We start from the raw sequence: 19,385 nt of genomic DNA, 5'->3' as shown, positions 1-19,385 counted from the left end.
AATGGTACAGCTACTGTGGAAAACAGTGTGGCAGGGCCTCAACAAATTAAAAACAGAACTCCCCAAAGATCCAGCAATCTCTGTGTACATGCTCAAAAGATGTGAGAGCAGGGTCTTGAGAGAGATATCTCTGCACCTATGTTCACAGCAGGATTACTCACAAGAGTTAAAAGGTGGAAGCAACTCAGATGTCCACTGTCTGCTGACTGGATAAACAAAATGTGGTCTACACTCACAATGGAGTGTTACTCAGCCTTGAAAAGGAAATTCTGACACATGCACAACATGGATAAACCTCGAGGATGTTATTCCAAGTAAAATAAGCCAGTCGTGAAAGGACAAATACTGTATGATTCCACTTATATTAGGCACCTAGAACGGTCAAATTCAGAGACTGAAAGTAGAGTGGTGACCACCAGGGGCGGAGGGGAATGAAGAATGAGGAGTTAGTGTTTAATGGGGACAGAGTTTTAGTTTTACAGATGAAAAGTCCTGGAGATGGGTGGTGTTGACAGCCACAACATGAATGTACTCAATGCCACTGAATTTTACGCTTTGAAGCGGTCAATGTGGTAAATTCTATGAGTGTTTTACTACGGCTAAAAAAGAGAACACAAAGCAGCTGAAACAAGGAAGCCTGGCTCACAGAACAGATTGGGCCCTGCTGACAGTTGGGGAAATCGGAAACGCAGAAGACAGTTTGAAGAAACAACTAGTTATGCCTTTGTGAATAGAACTTGTGTACTGATGACTCACACAAATATTAAGTCTGTCCATAGAAAGGCCAGCCATCGTTAATGTAACAAGAACGGTTTGCACGACATCGATGTAACATGGTAGCCAGGGAGAGTGGACTGGAATGCACATGCGTGAACGATGATGACTTCACTGTACTAGTCAGTGGGGGTGGTAGACGCCATTGAGTGAGCATGTGTGGCCACTGCATTCAAAATGACTGAGTAGAGCAACGAATCTCCATCAAATTTTGCATTAAGCTTGGACATTCCTCCACAGAAACTATTTGGATGGCCACAGCTATGGGCAACTGGTGACTGGCAGCTTCTTCACAACAATGCACGCACTCAAGCATCACGTGTTGTGCAGAGTTTATGAAACATCAAATCACTCAGGTGACTCAGGCCCCCTACAGCCCAGATCTGGCACCCTGTGACTTCTGGCTTTCTCCAAAACTAAAATCACCTTTGAAAGGGAAGAAATTTCAGGCCATTGACGAGATTCAAGAAAATAAGGGGGTAGCTGATGGCGACTGGGAGAACTGTGTGAGGTCCCGAGGTGCCTACTTTGAAGGGGACTGAAGTGTCATTGTCTTATGTACAATGTTTCTTGCACCTTCTTTAATAAATGTCTCTTTTTCAGAGTACATGGCTGGACTTTCTGGACAGACCTCGTACAGAGGTAAAAATATACCATAAGTAGTATTGGTTCTGTAAAATGTTTCAATTTATATTCCTAAGTACATTTTGTTTTCAATGGTCACAAATATTAATGTGTCCATTTGGCCAATTAAATAAAGATCACAACTTGTAACAGAAGCATAGCTAACAAAGTTTAAAAAAGACTTTTTTCAAATTGAGATATAATTCATATACCACAAAATATCATTACTTAAAGTATATAATTCAGTGGGTTTTAGTACATGCAAAGTTGCACAGTCACCACCAATTCTAGACCATTTCATCGCCACAGAAGGAAACCCGGTACCCACGAGATATCATCCCTTATTGCTTCACTGCCCCCCGCCCCCCTGCCGGCCTATACGATGACTAATCTTTCTCTCTCTCTCTACGGAGCTGCCTGTTCTGGACAGTCACATAAATGAACATGTGCAGCACGCGGCCTTCTGTGTTTGGCTTCTTTTTCCTTGGCACAATGTTCTCAAGGTTCATCCACGCTGTAGTGTACATACTTCATTCCTTTCTATGGCTGAGTAGTATTCCATTGTATGGTTAAAACAAATTTTATTTATCCAGCCTCAGTTGATGGACATCTAGGTTGTTTCCATTTTTTGGCTATTGCGAATAATGCTGTTACATTCATGTACAAGTTTTTGTGTGGAGGCTTTCATTTCTCCCACATGGGTACCCAGAAATGGAATCGCCGGGCCGTATGGTAGCTCCATCCTTCACTTTCTGAGGGACCAACAGACCCTTTTATGTTCCCGCCAGCAGTGTATGAGGGCTGCATTTCTCTGCACCCTCACCAAACACAACAAAGAACTTAAAGTTACTTCTCCTACTCTTGGAGGCAACTTAAATGTATCCATCTCAATGGATTGTGGGTCAGCAAAAACATTTACATCTCAAAATTTTCTCATAACTAAGAAAAAGCCGGAGCTATGTTCTAGAACACTGAACAAAAAATCAACCATTTCCTTTTGTACTATATCACAATTCTCTGTAGAATAAACAAAGATTATAGGAGGAAAGGTAAATACGTATATTTAAAAGTATTCCTGAAACAAGTTACTGATCATGCCCAATTAAGCTGCGAAAAGGCCACTTGCCACTACCTTCAGATTTTTCTACTGCAGAAAGCCTTACCCACTGGTCTCACTCCCTGAAATCCATACCGAGCACTTAGTTTGACCCTGGAGGCACCTCACTCCCATTGTGACATGACCCCGTGACGTCCATGGAGATGGTGTCCTGTCCTTGTCCATCGGGATTCTCCTGATGATGCTGATCTGCAGTTCCAGCAACAACTTCATTTGTATGCATGCTTCTCTTGCTAAATTCTGGAAACTACTCCAGTGGTGTGACCCCAGCACCTGGACTAGAGGCTGTGTCATGAATGGTGGATATTGCTGCCCCCTGCTGTGCGGCTAGCTCTAACCAGCCAGCGGGCTTCTCACCCCCCAGTTTGTGAACAGGGCTAATTGCAAATGACAGCAAATACACTTGTTTCGTATACATATTTGTCTCCATTGCTTTCATCTAAATGTTTCCAAGATATGTTGATCCCAAATCATTATGGAAAGGAGGTCATCTGCTTAAGTTTAAATTTTCTGAAATACTGACACTTCCAGTATTTTCTAAAATGTATTGCACGCTTGTCTGCATTCTTAGGGTGGCTCTGCTGCTCATGATGTAATGTCTGCTCTACAACACCTGACTGTGCTGGCGGCCCTCCCTTGGGCACAGCAGAGCCCACCACACACAGGCAAGCTGAACTGTTTTTGGCGTGGCAGAAACAAACACATAAATAGCACAGGCCAAGTACACATGCCTTCAGGAGCAAGCTGACCTGGGTCCTGAGTGTGCTGGTCCCTCAGCTCCCATGTACCCACATCATCAGGCCATCCCTCAGTATAGGGACAGGGTCACTTAAGGGCTACCGGAAGCGCAGAGTCATACAAGTGCCCTTCCATGAGATGGGACTCCACAGTGCCCCTGTAGCCCCGCCCTCCCCATATGGGCGGTCACAGCTCCCTCCAGCCTCATCGAGTGCCTCTAAGTATTGAGGCTCACGACCGCTCTCTGCCCCTCCAAGCCTCCCCTTCCTTCTGGCTTCACTCTGGGTCCAGGAGAAAGAAGTCTGGCCTCTGGAGCAGGGGGACTTTGAGAGACTAAAGAGAGTGAATATTGTATATTTTGTACCTTTAACCTGGTCTCTGAATGGTATGGAATTTGATATTGGTGGAAGAAGAGTGGATAATGGTGTCACAACATCTGGAAAAGAAGTACAGGAAGCTCTTGTGAACTTTAGACGGTACACGCAGGCTGGGTCACTGAGCAAAGTCATCACGGGGCAGAGTAAAATTAAGAGAAAAACATCTTCCTACCTATCCAAGGAAAATGATGAATTACAAGACATATACCCAAACTACTGCTGCACATGAAAGAAACCTTAAAATTGGAAATTCTCATTTCCATTTCCAAATTTCCTAAGACTTTAGCCCAGACTTTTCAAGAACATTTTACCATACTGCCACCTGTTACTGCTTCTTGACTCACACCGTTTACTTTTCAGGACAGAGGGAGCCTTGCTGCTTTCAAAGGCCTTCCCTTTGCTACTTGGAAATCCATTTCAAATGAAGGATATACTTCTGATACATCTTGCAGCAAAGTGGTAATTCTCCTTACAGAGGTGGGAGAATGTCGAAACTGGTGCCTGGGGCACTTGGCCTCATTAGAAAGAACCACTTAGAAAAATGCCTGACACTGTCTACATTAAAGTCATGGGTCTGTTATAAACAATTGGGCCTAGAACCACAAGTGTGAAAATGACCAGGCTGGCTTCCCTCAGAGTTAGTCATGCGATGAAAAGACCAGTAAAAGAATCTATTGTTTCACATTGAAACTGCCACCACAAACTATCATACTCTGCACTCTGGCCCAAAACAGCCTCACACAGGCTCCAGGGCACCTGACAAGACTGAACCACACCACGGTCCCAGGAAAAGCCAAGGCCACACAAATGGGCCATGCAAAGGCCCCTCACTCAGACAATTACCTTTCATGAAGAATCGGCAGGTGGGACGAGGCCTCACCTTCCTGTCACTGGGGTCCTTTACTTCACCCTCTTCCAGATCATCATCCTGAAACAGAGGACAATGTGAATGCAGAGGGAATCATCTTGACAAGAGGGAAGAGGCGGGAGGGACATCTACCAGCAGGCATGGCTTTCACCAAACCAGAAAGGCTATGGTCATAAGATCCATGTCTGGGCCACTCACCAATTCATGTTCATTTTCCAAACCTCAGTCTCCTCATCTCCACAATGGGTAATTTCAAAGCATACCTATAATATGACTGAGGAATTCCACGAAAGAACAGAGTGAAAACATTGCAAGGCACGTAATGCAAGGGACAAACCTGGGTTTCATTATACTATTTCTCTTAATTAGCAATTCTGGGCAGGAAATGGTTACATTTAAGGTGTTTAATATTTTGTACATTTAGAACAAAATATTTTATGTTCTTAAAATTCAGCATTAAGTTCCTCTAATTTTAAAGTCTGAGGGTGGGACCCTGGCCTGTGTGGCTTAGTTGTGCATTGTCCTGCAAACTATAAAGTCGCAGGTTTGATTCTCAGTCAGGGCACATGCCTGGGTGTGGGTTCCATCTTCAGTCACAGCATATACAAGAGGCAACCAGTTGATGTTTCTCTCTCTTTCTGCCTCTCTTCCCTTCTATGAGCAATAAAAGAAAACAATTTCTGGGGTGGGGAGGAGGGAAGTTGGGTGCCGCAAGTCGTGATGCCACTGGCCTGTATGTGGACCCACCTCTAAGATAAGAGGTGGGTCCACATACTTATTCTTATTCCACAGTTCCTGTATCTTGGCTGTCTAAACTTGGAACAACATGGGAGCTTTAAGAAGACCAAAGCCCAGGGGTTCTAAAGAGCAGCCACAACCTGGACCAGTCCAGTGCCCTCCCCAGGTGCCACCGTCCTAGGGGCTCAGTCACCACTGACCTGCAGACTCCTTCTCACCTGTGCCTCTTAGATGAGACCTCCCCTCCCGCAGGAGCACCCCCAGCCCAAGAAGGCATGTCTGCAGACATCTGTTGGTCTGTCCAGGATGAAACTCCTCATTGCCCTGTGTCCCAGAGTACTCTAATGCAGTTACTCCAAAAGGTCCCGCAGGACAGACGCCTAAAGTCACTGGACCTCTTTCCCCCACCTTTTGCAGCACGGCCATCTTCCAGACTGTGGCTCAGTCCAACCCGGCCAGGGGAAGCTCTCCCTAACTGGGGCCCCCCAGCTTCTCTGGAACTCGCCCACACACTCCCCACAACATGGTGACCTTTTCAGACCCAGCCAGACCATATCTGTCCCTCCCCTCTTCCGTCATCACTTATCTCATTTCAGACTGCAGCTTGAGTCCCCTCTTAAGAGCCCCCATCTCCTTTCACGATGGGTCTCCACAGCCTTCTCTCCTGTGGCACTGATCACGGCTGCCACGGCCTGCCCCACGGAACTGGAGGCTCCACCAGGCAGGACTGTGTGTGCTCACCACGTGGTGCCAGTCCAAGCACAGTGCTGAGCTTGCACTAAATGGAAAGTGTGTGTTGAATGCAGAGATGCTGAAGTCCAACCCTGGAGTTGGGATGACTTACTTTGAAAGCTCAAATAATAGTTATGTAATTTCTGCCTTGAAAATCTGAGATACTAAAAAGCATCTCATAACAAAAAGAACAGATGCCTGGGAGTTATATCCCTTAAGAGAGCCAACAAAATGATTTTTTGAGAGATTAAATAACTTATTCATTTCTCAAGGATCCCTAGAATTCACTGAAAGTTTGTATGCGCTGAACAACATTTTCCCATCTTCCCTTACCCTCAACGATTTCTTCAAATCTTAAGAGAAAATGTGCTTATTTTATGCTAAGTGACGGAACACCTCTCTCCCCTGGTCTATTTAGTACTTTTCTCATTGTAATGATCACTACACTAAAGCCTTAATGTGGTCCTTTATATGAGCTCAAATCTAAGTTTAGAGCAGACTCTTTGTTCTCATTAAAAACAAACAAACAAACAAACAAACAAACCACAACTCTTTTGAAAGGTCAGAACCCATTCAGATCTTACTGCTTCAGTTAGAAATTAATGCACAGGAGTGAAATGATGAGTACAGAATAATAGTTTTTCAGAAGTAAGGATTTATAGCAATGCACTAGATCAGATTTAAAGAGGTGTGTGTTTCTGCAAGGTGTTACTTTCAATATTCGCAGGAGCAAAAAGAACCACCTACCCATCATAAGATTGGTAAGCAGTCACATGAATCATATGAAGGAGTATATGCAGCTTCTAAAAACGATCAGTAAACAGACCTAGAAATGCACAGTAAAGCACACAATATAATGTCAAACCAATTAGCACAAAACAGCATCTAGATCACAGTAACCACTGTTATCTAGTCCCCACACCTGCCATGACAGAGATAGAGGGCTATATACACTATTGGTATGCTGGATTTATGGCCTCTCCTTTAAAACAAACAACAATAACAACAACAAAACAAAACCCCACAAGCAAAAACAATCAATAAATCACTCAGCAATATAATATCCTGAATTTTGAACCAATCATTCAATTAACCCATGAGTTTTCAAGTGATGGATGATTAAAACAAGTTCTTAAATCTGTATTACAGAGTTTCATGCAAATACAACCCAAGAAAGGGATCTCTACAGCCAAACTCACAACGCTTAGTTTTTGAGGGCTGTTCTACCAAGTGTGTAACATGTGAGAATTCTTTCAGACCTCCTGCTCACGTGACCCAGAGCAGAGGCAGCAGACAGCTGAGGACAAGGAGAGGCCCTAGTGGTCAGGCCAGGAGCAAACTGGTGGGTCTGTGAGAAGGATGGTGCCTGTGAAGCTCTCAGCAACTATCACCCTGAAGGGCTAAAAATAGTACAGATAATCTACCTTGGAGGAGTGTGCAAGGCCCTCTACAGTTCACAAGTGCAAGGAACAGCCATGGCTCATTGGCATACCTGTAGCAGCACTTCCTCAGGGTCAACAGGCACAGAGCACGCCCAACTTCAATGCTTTTATGAAATACGTATGACTGGATGAAAGGCCTGAGTTCAAATCCTGATGGTGTGACTGTGCACATATCCCTCCACATGAACTTTGGTTTCCTCTAGCAGAACAGAGCTACATTCAGAGCGCTCATGTAGTGCCTCACATAAAACATGTACAGCGAGCCCTGGCTGCTGTGGCTGTTGGTTGGGCACTGTCCTACAAACTGAAAGGTCACCGGTTTGATTCCCAGTCAGGGCACATGCCTGGGTTGTGGGTTTGGTCCTGGGTTGGGTGTGCGTAAAAAAAAGACCCCAAAAACCAATGAGCACAGGGCATTTAATGAGTTATCACTAATGGGAAAATACCTGAGGCAATGTGCTGGGATACAATTATCTCTGAGCACTGGTAGCATAAGTGATTTTTACTTTCTTTTTTGAGCATGTTTTTATTTTCCTTACAAAATGCACACATATCAATCATACAAGAAGTTGATTCCAACTCCACAACTCCTGCAGCAATGGCAGATAAGGAGCCAGTCACTGAGTGGTGCTGCTGTGCGTGGAAGCAGATGCGGCACACGAACACACGCACCACAGCAGAGGTCTGAGGCGCCACCCTGACACTGCCACCTGGGTCAACCACAACCTCCTTAAACCCCAGATCCCGCATCTATAAAACGGGTTAACGGTACAGGTCTACAATCCCTTGCCCAAACCCTTGCAGCCAGATGTTTCAGGAATTCAGAAATGTTTTGGTTTTAGGCAGGTGATAAGGTGGGGTCTGAAGCAGCACCCTGTAACGGTCACAGTAATCTTTCTGTGGGGAGATGTGTCATGTACAGGACCACAAACAGCCTGGTGTCAGCTGTGAAAAAACCTTTCCCATTCTCAGAGGCCTTCTGGGGGCTCCTAACCAAGAGTAAGGACTGTGGCCTATGCTTACTCGTGTGGCTGTGTTGACCAGTCGTCCAGGCAGCAGATAAGGCATGGGCTCTTCTCAAATGTGGCACCAGCTTCCTACGCTTCGGTGAGGGGACTCATGCCAGCCCTCCCCTGAGTGGCTGGGAGGCGAGTGAACACAGGGAATGCACCACCTGAAAGGGACAGGCCTTGCAGACAATAAACCCTCAGCCATGAGGGTTTGCTGAAGAGAACCTTTTTGTAAAGATAGTATGTATCTACACATAAAAGGAACATCTATATTTGAACAGAATATAAAATACCACCTGCAAGGAAAATGCTTCAAAGTATTTTTGTATGCTGGGCTGAGAGCTACCACTTCTGAACGAGAAATCACATGGACTGTCCACTTAGGATGCGTCCTGCTGTGTGAGAGACCACTCTATCAGTGTGAGAATCATAGATGAGAAGAATGGAATAGAACACATACCCCCAAAGGATGATACTCTACAGGTGGTCAAAGTTCTGTTAACTGAATGATATAAGTAAGATATAAAAGCAGAACCAAGTAGCCCTGGCTGGTGTGGCTCAGTGGATTGAGCACCAGACTATGAACCAAAAGGTCACCACTTTGATTTCCAGTCAGGGCACATGCCTGGGTTGCAGGCCAGGTCTCCAGTGGGGTCTGTGCAAGAGGCAACTGATCTATAAAGGGGAATCAAAGAACCAAAGGTTGTTCCATCTGCTCATATCTGCTCATCAAACACAAATATTTCTGGTAATACTAGAGGCTCAGGAGAAAGAAAGGAAGACCCTCGCACAGTTGGAGTTGATTACAGCAGCTCAGTTCACTCCTCTAAGAGACATGTAGGTAGAAATAAAACCACAAATGCATCTGATTTTCTTAAATATGGCTTCCTAAATAAGTAATAGACTAATGATTAAATAAAGCTCATACTAGGTTCAGTTGTTAGGGACCCTCTGACCCCACTCCATATAACCAGGGTGCTAGAAACCGGCCCCGACCCAGTGTGCAACATCACCCCTACCACAGCACTTCCAGAAAGGCACTCGCATCTGAAAGCTGCCAGGCAGCACACTATAAAGGCAATTCAAAACCTTAGTCACAAATTGTGTGGTTCAGATAAAAGAATGTCAAGAGTTTATTGTACAAATTGATGTCACTACCAAGAACACTTCCAAGACAGAGGAAAAGTTGGGGAGGGTGGGAGGGTGTGGATGACTCCTCCTCAAATTAGCTCACCTGTCCCAGTGACCCAAAATATAAAGGGAAAAGCAAGATGATGCACCTGACAGAAAGGGAGAGCTCCTCAGGTACAGGAAGACGTGTCACATGGCAATCTAGATTCTTCCACCCAACTGTTCCCAGCCACGCAGGGCCAGACACTGAGGGAGGGCTGAAGTAGCCCACGTGTGCAGAAGGGGCCCTCTGAACTGTAAGTTCGCAGCCGAGCTGGCAGGACACTTGCTGGACATGGAACCACTCAGAGGCCTCACTGAATACACATATCCTCCCCACAAAAATATCCAGGTGGTTCACCCTGATACCAGAGCTGCACTTGAAAGCCACGGGGAAAAAGCCCTCTGTGATGTATAATTTCCATTAGAACCAGAAGCTACTTTGCAGGGATTTAAGCTAAAGTGGGCCAGACCAAAGGCCCACCAGAAACAGGCTGTTTGTAGACCCAACACCCACCTCTGGTTCCTATTTCACCAGAGAAATGCAGCTGGGGACAGGGCATTGTGGGAAAGAAACAAACAAGAGAGGGCGCTTGGTGGGGACACAGGGTACACACTAGCAGAGACCTGACAGTAAACGAAGAGTCAGAGGTAGTACAGAGAGAGCAGGAAAAATGAACTAAGAGTAGTCATTCATGTACTCGCTGATACACGTCTCACACTGGGTTCTCCCAACGGTGTTTAGGGATGGTGCTGGTCACCCACAACCAGTGCCTAAATGGCCCTCTCTATGGGAATGGCTTCCCTGGTACAGACCTTCCGTCCACTGACACCCCACATCTCAATGGCACTCAAATTAAGTGTGCCCCAAAGCAACAGGTTTCTCTATCTGCTCAGAAGGCAGGTACTGGCTGCCTACCATGTGCCAAGTATGGTGATACTGAGGGAGGCAGCCTAGTAGGTCCCAGAAGTAGGGAACTTGTGTTCCAGGAGGTAAGAAGAGGGTGGCAGGAAGTGATGGGAACAAACACACTAACAATCCAGTTAATTTAACTGTGGAAGTACAACAAAGGTACCAAATACAACAGAGAGGCAGGGGCAGGAGGTAGAGCCCAGGTAAAGGCGATATTTACACCAACACTTAAAGCAGGGATGTCGCCCTGGCTGGTGTGGCTCCGTGGACTGAGCATGGGCCTGTGAACCAATGGGTCGCCAGTTTGCCTCTTAGTCAGGGCACACGCCCAGGTGGTGAGCCAGGTCCCCAGTTTGGGGGCTGTGAGAGGCAACCGCACATTTATGTTTCTTTATCTCTCTCTCTTTCTCCTTCCCTTCCCCTCTCTCTAGAAAATAAATAAACAAAATCTTAAAAAAAATTAAAAATAAAGCAGGGATGTCAAACTCATTTTCACCGGGGCCACAGTCAGCTTCATAGTTGCCTTCAAAGGGCCAAATGTAATTTCAACTCCTTAACAATTAAGGAGTAGTTACATTTATACAGTTCTATGAACCAAAGTTAGACAAGCAACGTCTAAACCCCTACAAGTTCACGGGACACAGCAAGGCCACCACATGTCAGAATGGACTGAGAACTATGCACCAACACACTATTCCAGAAGTGTGGTACTTAGAGTAAACCTGTGGTTAAGTATTTAACCAGCAACCTTTTCCCTCCCGACCCAAAACATTTCTGAAACTCTACACACCTTCACTGTCGTGACTTTCAGATAAGCAGCATCTCCTTCCCTAGCAGACTTTACAAAAACCCAGATAGTTCAATCTGCTCTCTCTCTCTCAACTCCTCTAAGTAAAAGCATTACTCAGTAGAACATCAGGCTCTTTGCCCCCAAAACCCAACTTACTAAAGATCATGATTAAAGTTCTTTCCAAAAGGTTATCTGTAATAAAATCCCAAACTACCCATATCTAAGACAATATTACCAGTCTTACATTTTCCTCAAGCTGAAGGCCAGATTACTTAAATAAATAAGAAAGTGTGATGGTCTGCTCAAAAGCTGAGGTATTCTGACGCACAACCCCGTTTTATCCAGTCCCGAGGGTCTTATTTGGCCCAGCTGGGACCCTCACCAGAGGACAGGCTGTGGGGCGAAGGTAAAAATGCCTGAAAGAATAAAAACTGGAAGGAAGCCTCTTAAGTCTTTTCAGTCTCAAGAACCTGACAAGGAGTGAAGATCCACGATGGTTCTGGTCGAATGCCAGCTCAAATAGGATTTAAGATAGCAAAGATAAAAGGAGAAAATTACCTCTTCACTTGTTAAAAAATAATCTGAAACTTAAAAAAAGGGGAAAAATTTGGGGCCAGGCATTCTGATACCGATAGCATCAGACAGGTGAGTGAGGGTCCAAGGAAATTCTGCCAGCTACCAAATGGCAGACCGAAGTTTTCTGAATCTAGACTACTTCGCTTTGATTTTTAGCACTTCCTAATTACCATGGCGACTGCTCCCAGAACAATCCTCTCATTTTCCTACATTCCGCCATCCCACCTCCTTGTTCTGAGACGAGGCTAAATTAATCCTCCGTACAGCCTGCCTCCCGAGAGCAGGCTGGGGTGTGGCTGGGCTCCATCTACACGCGCTTGCAGCTCAGGCATACTCACGTCGATCTCCCCGTCATCGATCTCCCCGTCGTCATCCTCTTTTTTTTTCTCCTTGGTGGCCTCCAGGGGCTCCTTTTCTTCCACACCGTGGACACCTGCCTTTCCCTCCTCCCCGGGAGCTCCTTCTCCCTTCTCCTCATCGTCCTCGGCCCCAGCCTTCTCAGCTTCGTCATCCTGCCCAGTGGGGGCTGGCTCTTCGGGGACCTCCTCGTCATAGTCTAACTCATGCTCGTCCAATTCCCTGGTGACTGAGGAGGCCTCATCCCTCAGGTCACTTGTGCGATCTTCCTCCCCCCCATCCCCTTCCTCTGCACGTGGGGGGCTCGCTGGGCCCCTATTCAGCTCCTGATGCTCAGAGTCCGGGTCCTGATCCTCCTCATCAGAACGACTCTCCTCTTCCTCCTGGCTCAGTCCCAGGGCAGCATTTTCCTCATCCTCCAAATCAGAAGCCCTCCCCGCAGCTCTGTCCACATCCTGATCAGACCCACTTTCTCTCAGAATGTCATCGTCTGAGAGCCCCTGCTGCTCCTCCTCTTCATCCTCTGGAGAGCGAGGGTCCCGTTCAGGGCTCTCAGCCACATCCATCGGTACCCACAGTTCTGCAAAAGAGAAAGAACATAGATTCACAACATTTATCAAAATGGAAAGTGCATCTTGCCTTGGTTTTCCTGTCCTCGCACTCACTCCTGATCTGCAGGGGGGACCAGGATCTACATTTTGCTTGGTCCTGCACAGCTCCTCCGAACCTCAATCCCCCTCCACAGACCACTACTGCTGGCTGTCCCACCATGGAGGATGGCAGGCCATCCCTGCACACATCACCTCCACAAGGAAGGACTGTGCTTGCTGTGTGTTAAGTACTTCACATCTGCAGCAACCTGGCAGGAAGACAGCTGGTGCACCTCTTCTTTTCACCAGTGACACCCAAATGGTCACAGAAGGTAGGTAGGATTGGACTGCTGATGAAATTCAAGAAATAAGGCAGCAATGTTTGAAGGCATGTGTGTAACCATTTTTTCTGGAGTCACCCTGAAGGGCCTGGAACGGACACCCAGCCTATCTTTAGGAGTCCCCACATTGTAGGCTGTCTCCTGTTCCTGAATGCACTTCTCAAGTATGGCCCTGGCTGCCTCGTCAGATGCACCTGGCATGGTCTTGGGCCTCACCACAGACTTGTATGTTGGAGCTGCCAATGGACGTCCAGAAGGCGGCATGCATGTACCCCGTGATTCTCACAGCAAAGTGAAGATCCACTGCTCTACGACAGGTATGTTGTGGGAAAGAATTCTGGCAGAAAATGTGATATATTTAAGTCTGGTCGACTGTTGAATAAACACACCTTTGAACTACATGGGTCCACTTATATATGGGCTTTTTCAACTGGCCTAGGGAGCTCAAACCCACATTGTTCTAGGGTCAACTCTAGCCCCTAATGCATGGAAGGAATCCTAGCACACGAAGGGCTGACTGCAGTAATCCTCAGCTTTTAGACTGCTCAGGAGGCCAGCACCCCTACCCTCAGAGTTGTTCAAGGGTCAACTGTAGTTTCTTATGTAAAAAGACCAATATGTCAAGTTTAGATTTCTATTTTTACTAATCTAAATTTAGTTATAAAGTGAATATTTTTTTGGTTTTCCCAACTCAGTGTGCAAAGACAGTATATTGTTGCATTTGCTTTACGCAGACTGCACAAGATTGGATAAGACCATGAGTGCATGAAACCAACACCGAACAGTCTATAAGGAAACACATTCACCAATGAAATGTGCAGCGAGTCCCCACCACTGAGTTAGTGTGAAACAATAGTAATAGTGAAGGGTTCAATGGTCGCTTGATTCTTCCAATTTTTTATTCAAAATAAAGTATGTCACAGTCATGCTGTTTGGCATCTCAGAAAACATGCACACATATATTTACAAACTTTACATACATGTAATTGTTTTAGGTATTTATAGAACTAAAGATTAAAAATATGTATTTTTAAATTGTATGCTTTCAAAAGGAGAACCTGTGTTTAAAGATGCACATACCAAGAGTTGGTTATGAACTTACAATAAAAAACATTGTTTTGGCTGTTAATGGAAATTATTATAATCGAGCACACATTAGGACAAATCACTTAAAATTCATCACTTTATAAACTACATGATTAACAGTGATTGAAATTTATGAACCAATCAATTCATTCAAAGTCATTTAAGTACAGAATTTTGAAAATGATTTAATTTTTGGTCTTCTAACTACACTGCCTAGAGGTAGAACTATTGGAAAGTTTAAAAAGTTAGTCCCAATATGGTATACTCTGCTGAAAATGAAAATTCGAGGCTCCTCCCATGACTCTGCGGCTTCCCTGCACAGGCAGAGCCTATCACTGCACACAGCACACTTCCACGGCCCCAGGCATCGCACAAGGATGAGAGAGCTAGCAAGGACAGGGCTGGCTTCTAAGGCCCCTCACACTCTTAACTATTCCAGATAGGGAGTGGGGGCGGTTACAGCAATCAGCCAAGGGCCACTGGCAAACTCCCCCACTCTTAGTTAATGATATTGAAAAAAAACACGTAAGATTTTCCTTTGTGTATGTTACCCTTAGCCTATCTCTGTACACTTTTTATTACATTGTATGTAAGAGATCTCCACAGAATGGCAGGGACTTTCATCTCCCCAGCTGCTTAAGCTGGCACTGGTACCTTGTAGGCAGGCAGTCACATGCAACTGATTACTGAGCCTTATATATCACTACTTGAAACCAAATAAATTCTGATTTTCACATTTTATACTCTAATGGTGACCCTGACAAAAAGCTACCTCTTAAATCACTCAACCACATTTGAATGTTCTCAGACTAGTTTAAAAATCACGCAACTAACACCCTGAACAACCCTCTACGCCCAGGCCTGTGATTGGCCTTGCAACATACTATCCTATTCATAGCCACAAACTCTTAGAACCTGTAACAGTCCTTTTCCTTGGCCCAGGTGCAAACTGGTTTCTGCTTTGGTTTCACTGTTTGCTCAGATCCAATCAAATTGCTTTTTATATTTAGGTAAACTTGGAATTAAATCTTGGAGTAAGAAATGGAAAAAAGAGTGTGTCAAAATTCAAATAATGCAAGCAGTGGATGTTTACCTCTTGGTACACTGCACCTTTATGGTTATGTGGGCTAGTGCAAACAGTGTGGGCTTCTGAGGTATAACCTGGACTCCCAGCTCTACTGCTTCCTAGCCTGAAGATCTTAGGGAAATTAAGTAAACTTCCCAGATCTCAGTTTCTTCATTTGAAATATGGGGACAACAGTATCTTCTGTACAAGACTGTTGCAATAATTAGATGAGCCTGTAATGTGCCTGGCATGTTTTAATTTTTTAAAAAAATAATTTTTATGAGTTTATTTGAGCCAAACTGATGAATTATGCCCAGGAGCAAGATCTCAAATGCTCCCTGACACACATAATGTGAAGGTGAGTAAAGGTAATCCTCAACTTCCAAAAACAATACTCCTTTCACCCATAAGGTGCAGCTGAATTCTCTTGGTGCACTCGAAAGTAATTCACTCACTGTTTCATTCAGCAAATACCGGATAATCTACTTAATCCAAGACTGTATTATTAAAACAACTTCTGCGAAAATTCAACAGCTACCACTTTCCACTGTGAGACTACCACTCTGAGTCAGGTGCTTGACCAATTTCCCCACATCAACCTTCCAAATAAGTGATGGGCCCCTTCATAGATAAGGAAACCAGTGGCCATGTGAACTTGGAGCTGCACTTGAAGTACTCAGTCCCAGAGCCCTGGGCTATGCAGGGAATGAGCTTCTGTTCGCTGTCAAGGAATTAACCCCTATCTTTTGCCATTGTTCCTGTACAAAAATGGAACCCGAGTCCCAAACTAATTTTATAATTCCTTTTTGGAACACAGCCCACACATAAATTGGGGACTTCTATGCACCAGTAGATTTTGCCTGTTTTTCTTTTCTCCCTTCTAAAGCTTTGTGTTAATCCAGCTATCCTCCTATCTTAGCCCTTCTAGAACCAAAAACATACCTTTTCATATAAATGGAAAAGTTAATATATTTACACAGACTACTAGTTAAAAAACAGTGATGACCATATGGAGATTCAATTTGTGACACCATTTATGATTTTAAACTTATCTGAAGTTTTGATTGTACTTAAAATGTAATAGGAATTCCCTGCACAGTTTGAATTATGGAAATTACTTCAACATTCTAAAGATGCAAAGGTAACTTCCTGACTCTCAAAGGTGGTGCTCAGCCCTGACCATGGGTGGAGAAGCCAAAGATCCTGAGTGTACCTGCTACTATCAGGGGCAGCTCAGGGCTCTCTGCCAGCAGTGCTTAGCCTTGGGAGTAAGGACTGCTTTGAGGATAAGATGAAGGGTTGGCTTCTCTCTCTAGAAAAATCGGAACACACACAATTTATCTTCTACTTTAGGGAGTTCAAAACCTCCTGAGGTCCACCCATGGTACCCAGATTAAGAACTCTTGCCCTAAGTATACTGTACATTATTTTATTATGTATCCATACTTAACACACTGTACTGAAACTATTTGTTTGCAAAGTCTGTTGGGAGGCCCTCATGCCCCCACCCCACCCCCCGCAAAGTGACTGAGAGGACTCAGATTCACCTCTGTATGTTCCCTAGGCTCAGCAAACAAACATCTGGCACTTAGTAGTAGAGCTCCCATGTAATTCACTGTCTAAACTAGGACATGTTTGACACTGAGACTGGAAGAAAGCACTGTTAACAATTACAACAAGCGTGAATAAGGACTGTCCAAGGCACACGGGGATATCCAGTCACTCTAGGAGGCCCTGTGAGATCACCTGGGAACTCACAATCTGAGGCTGTTTCCACCTTGCAGATGGAAATATGCAACCTTTTGCTCCCTGTTAAAATCACGTGGCCTGCTAAGTGTAGCCAATGAAAGGGAGGGTCCTCTGGTTACGTCTGCACCAACTGCCAGGTGCACCGATTTTACTCAGTTTGTTCTCACACAATCACCCTGTAATTGAGGATTCTTGGCAAAGTTTGGAACTAATTCTTTACTCCCTTTATCCATAAAATGGTGAACTTGCCCAGAGAACAGAATGATAAATATTTCTTACTGTGCTTCCACTACCTAGTGCATTTAGCAAATGGTACCTGATGTTTGTTGAATGAAAGAATGACAAAGTCTCTTTACCGGATAAACAACCTGTTGCACACCAGAAGTAAATCTGAAATAAGTGCCTAACTTTCAGAGGGCTGTACCAGAACCCAAGCATAGTGGCTGCTGTCTCATGTTCCAGCAATCACTCTGGAAGGCTGCACACTGATTCCAACAGCACTGCTAAAGCACAGAACATTTTGGGAATGTCTCTTTTAAGTGACCTCTAGAACCTGCAGAACACTTGGTGTTTTCAGTGGAAGCAAATCTTCCTCATTTCAAGGTGAGCTGCTTTGAGAAACAGCAGGAAGACACTCTGAGCCTGGTCTGGTAAGTGAGGTGAGGTGAGTTACAAAGCCAGGCAAGACAATCTATGGTCAAATACAGGATGTAACTATTCAGTAAGATAGATTTTTCTCAGATGTCTTACCAAAACAGGAACACTCAAGTTTTGAATCATAACCTCTCATGTTAACAACTTTAAATAGAGCAGTCCCTATCTGAATGCCTAAGTTTTGGTACATTTGGTTAAAATTCTCATTCATAACTTCATATACTTACAAATTCCAAAGGAAGGATGGCATGGTTGGTGAAACACAACACCCCCAAGTAAGTTTGACCACCAAAGAAAAAACTCAGAGGAGAAGCACTCACCTTGAAATGATCTGTAGCTGTTGGAAAAGTTTTTTAAAAAAAGTTTTAAACATGAGTAAGGCCACAGCTTACCTGTTTGCTCTCTGGAATGATTCCACAAAGCTTTCTCACAGAGTCTGAGCATTTCCCACCCATAACTGGAGAGGAGTTCCAGCCTTAGTGACACATTTGATTGGTTTCCAGAGCTGGCTGGGCTCCACGAGTCTCAGACTGTAAAATTATCAGGCAAAGACTCCCTTCCCAGGACTTGGAAATGGGAGTCAGCCTTTATCCAGGTTCACACTGATAATCCCAACCTCTGCTCTGGACAAGGACCACTCCACAGGATATACAATGAAGGTGAATCTCCAGGGAGAAATGATGAGACCCCTTGCCATGCCCCTAAACAGTACTTCACATGTCAAGTGAAGTACCGTTGTCAAGTACCCCCTTCCATTCTTCCCAAATGGATCTGAAGACTGACCAACTCTTGCAGTTGAGTTTGCTGGTATATAAAATGATCAACGACTTTACCCTGCAAACTCAGCTGTCATAAAATATTTTGAAAAACATAAGTTTTAGCAGAAGCAGGACTGGAAGTAGGTTCTTCCAGCATCGTAGCTGCAGTGAGTTTATACTAAAGGCAGGCATTCTTTGGGCTCCTAACCAAAGAGGCAAGAAAGTTACATATTTCTAAGAGTGGGGTGCGCCTTGGGGCACAGCCAACACGTACAACCTGTGCACAGTGGGAAGCTGAGAGAGCAAGTTCCAGGAGGCTCCAGAGAGCTCAAAGTTCCCGAAGAGCCCATCTCCAGTCCGAGCTGGCTGCCTTCGGAGAGCGAACCTGCGTGCCTCCCCCTAAACACCTATGTGGACTGCAAACATGTGCCACGCGAATGTCCCGGAAGAGAAATGACAGCTTTAGGAGAATCAACTCCACCGCGGGGCGCGGACGCAGCCCCGGGGAGCTGGGACTCTTATGAGGTTCCAGGGTCCCCCGGGCCGGCTCGCTGCGGACGGAATGCGGGATCGTGCTACCTCAGCATCCTCTACTCCGGATCCAAGAGCCCCGCTTCGGTCCGGGGGGGTGAGCAGCCCGGAGGCAGCGGCAGCGGGCTCCCGGGCCTGGGCTCCGCGCCGCCACCACGCTCCCCGCCTAGCCGCCTAGGCCTCCTCCCCGCCGGCCAAGCCACCCCGCCGCCTACCTCAGCGCGAGGACGGGGAGGGGGCCACGGTTCCGCTGGGGTCGGGGCGGCGCGGGGAAGACGTCCCTCGGCCCTTCCGCTCCTTACAGGATCCGGCAAGAGGCGCGACGCGGGCGGAACAAACGGGCTCCACTACCCGCGGGGGCCGGCCATTGTGCTACGTCATCAG

At 45.5% G+C, this 19,385-nt stretch overlaps 1 protein-coding gene across 5 annotated transcripts in view; it reads right to left on the bottom strand.

Moving 5' to 3' along the window:
- ZC3H18 (zinc finger CCCH-type containing 18) overlaps positions 1 to 19,385 on the bottom strand; it is a 60,713-nt gene extending 41,328 nt beyond the window's left edge. Inside the window, exons 1-4 of one of the 5 annotated variants that reach the window (XM_028534765.2) lie at positions 19,217 to 19,374; positions 12,208 to 12,806; positions 4,474 to 4,558; positions 3,618 to 3,689 (exon numbers count right to left, since the gene is read on the bottom strand). In XM_028534765.2, the coding sequence (XP_028390566.1) occupies positions 3,618 to 3,689; positions 4,474 to 4,558; positions 12,208 to 12,792 (742 nt within the window). In that variant the 5' untranslated portion in view covers positions 12,793 to 12,806; positions 19,217 to 19,374. Of the gene's footprint in view, positions 1 to 3,617; positions 3,690 to 4,473; positions 4,559 to 12,207; positions 12,807 to 19,049; positions 19,161 to 19,216 lie in introns of those variants that run through there. The other 4 variants (XM_036012389.1, XM_036012390.1, XM_028534767.2 and 1 more) reach the window with 4 other exon arrangements.

The sequence above is a fragment of the Phyllostomus discolor genome, chromosome 12 (genome assembly GCF_004126475.2).
Source record: "Phyllostomus discolor isolate MPI-MPIP mPhyDis1 chromosome 12, mPhyDis1.pri.v3, whole genome shotgun sequence".
NCBI lineage: Eukaryota > Metazoa > Chordata > Mammalia > Chiroptera > Phyllostomidae > Phyllostomus > Phyllostomus discolor.
The sequence above is the reverse complement of the archived record's forward strand: the minus strand, read 5'-3'. Positions and strand labels throughout refer to the sequence as shown.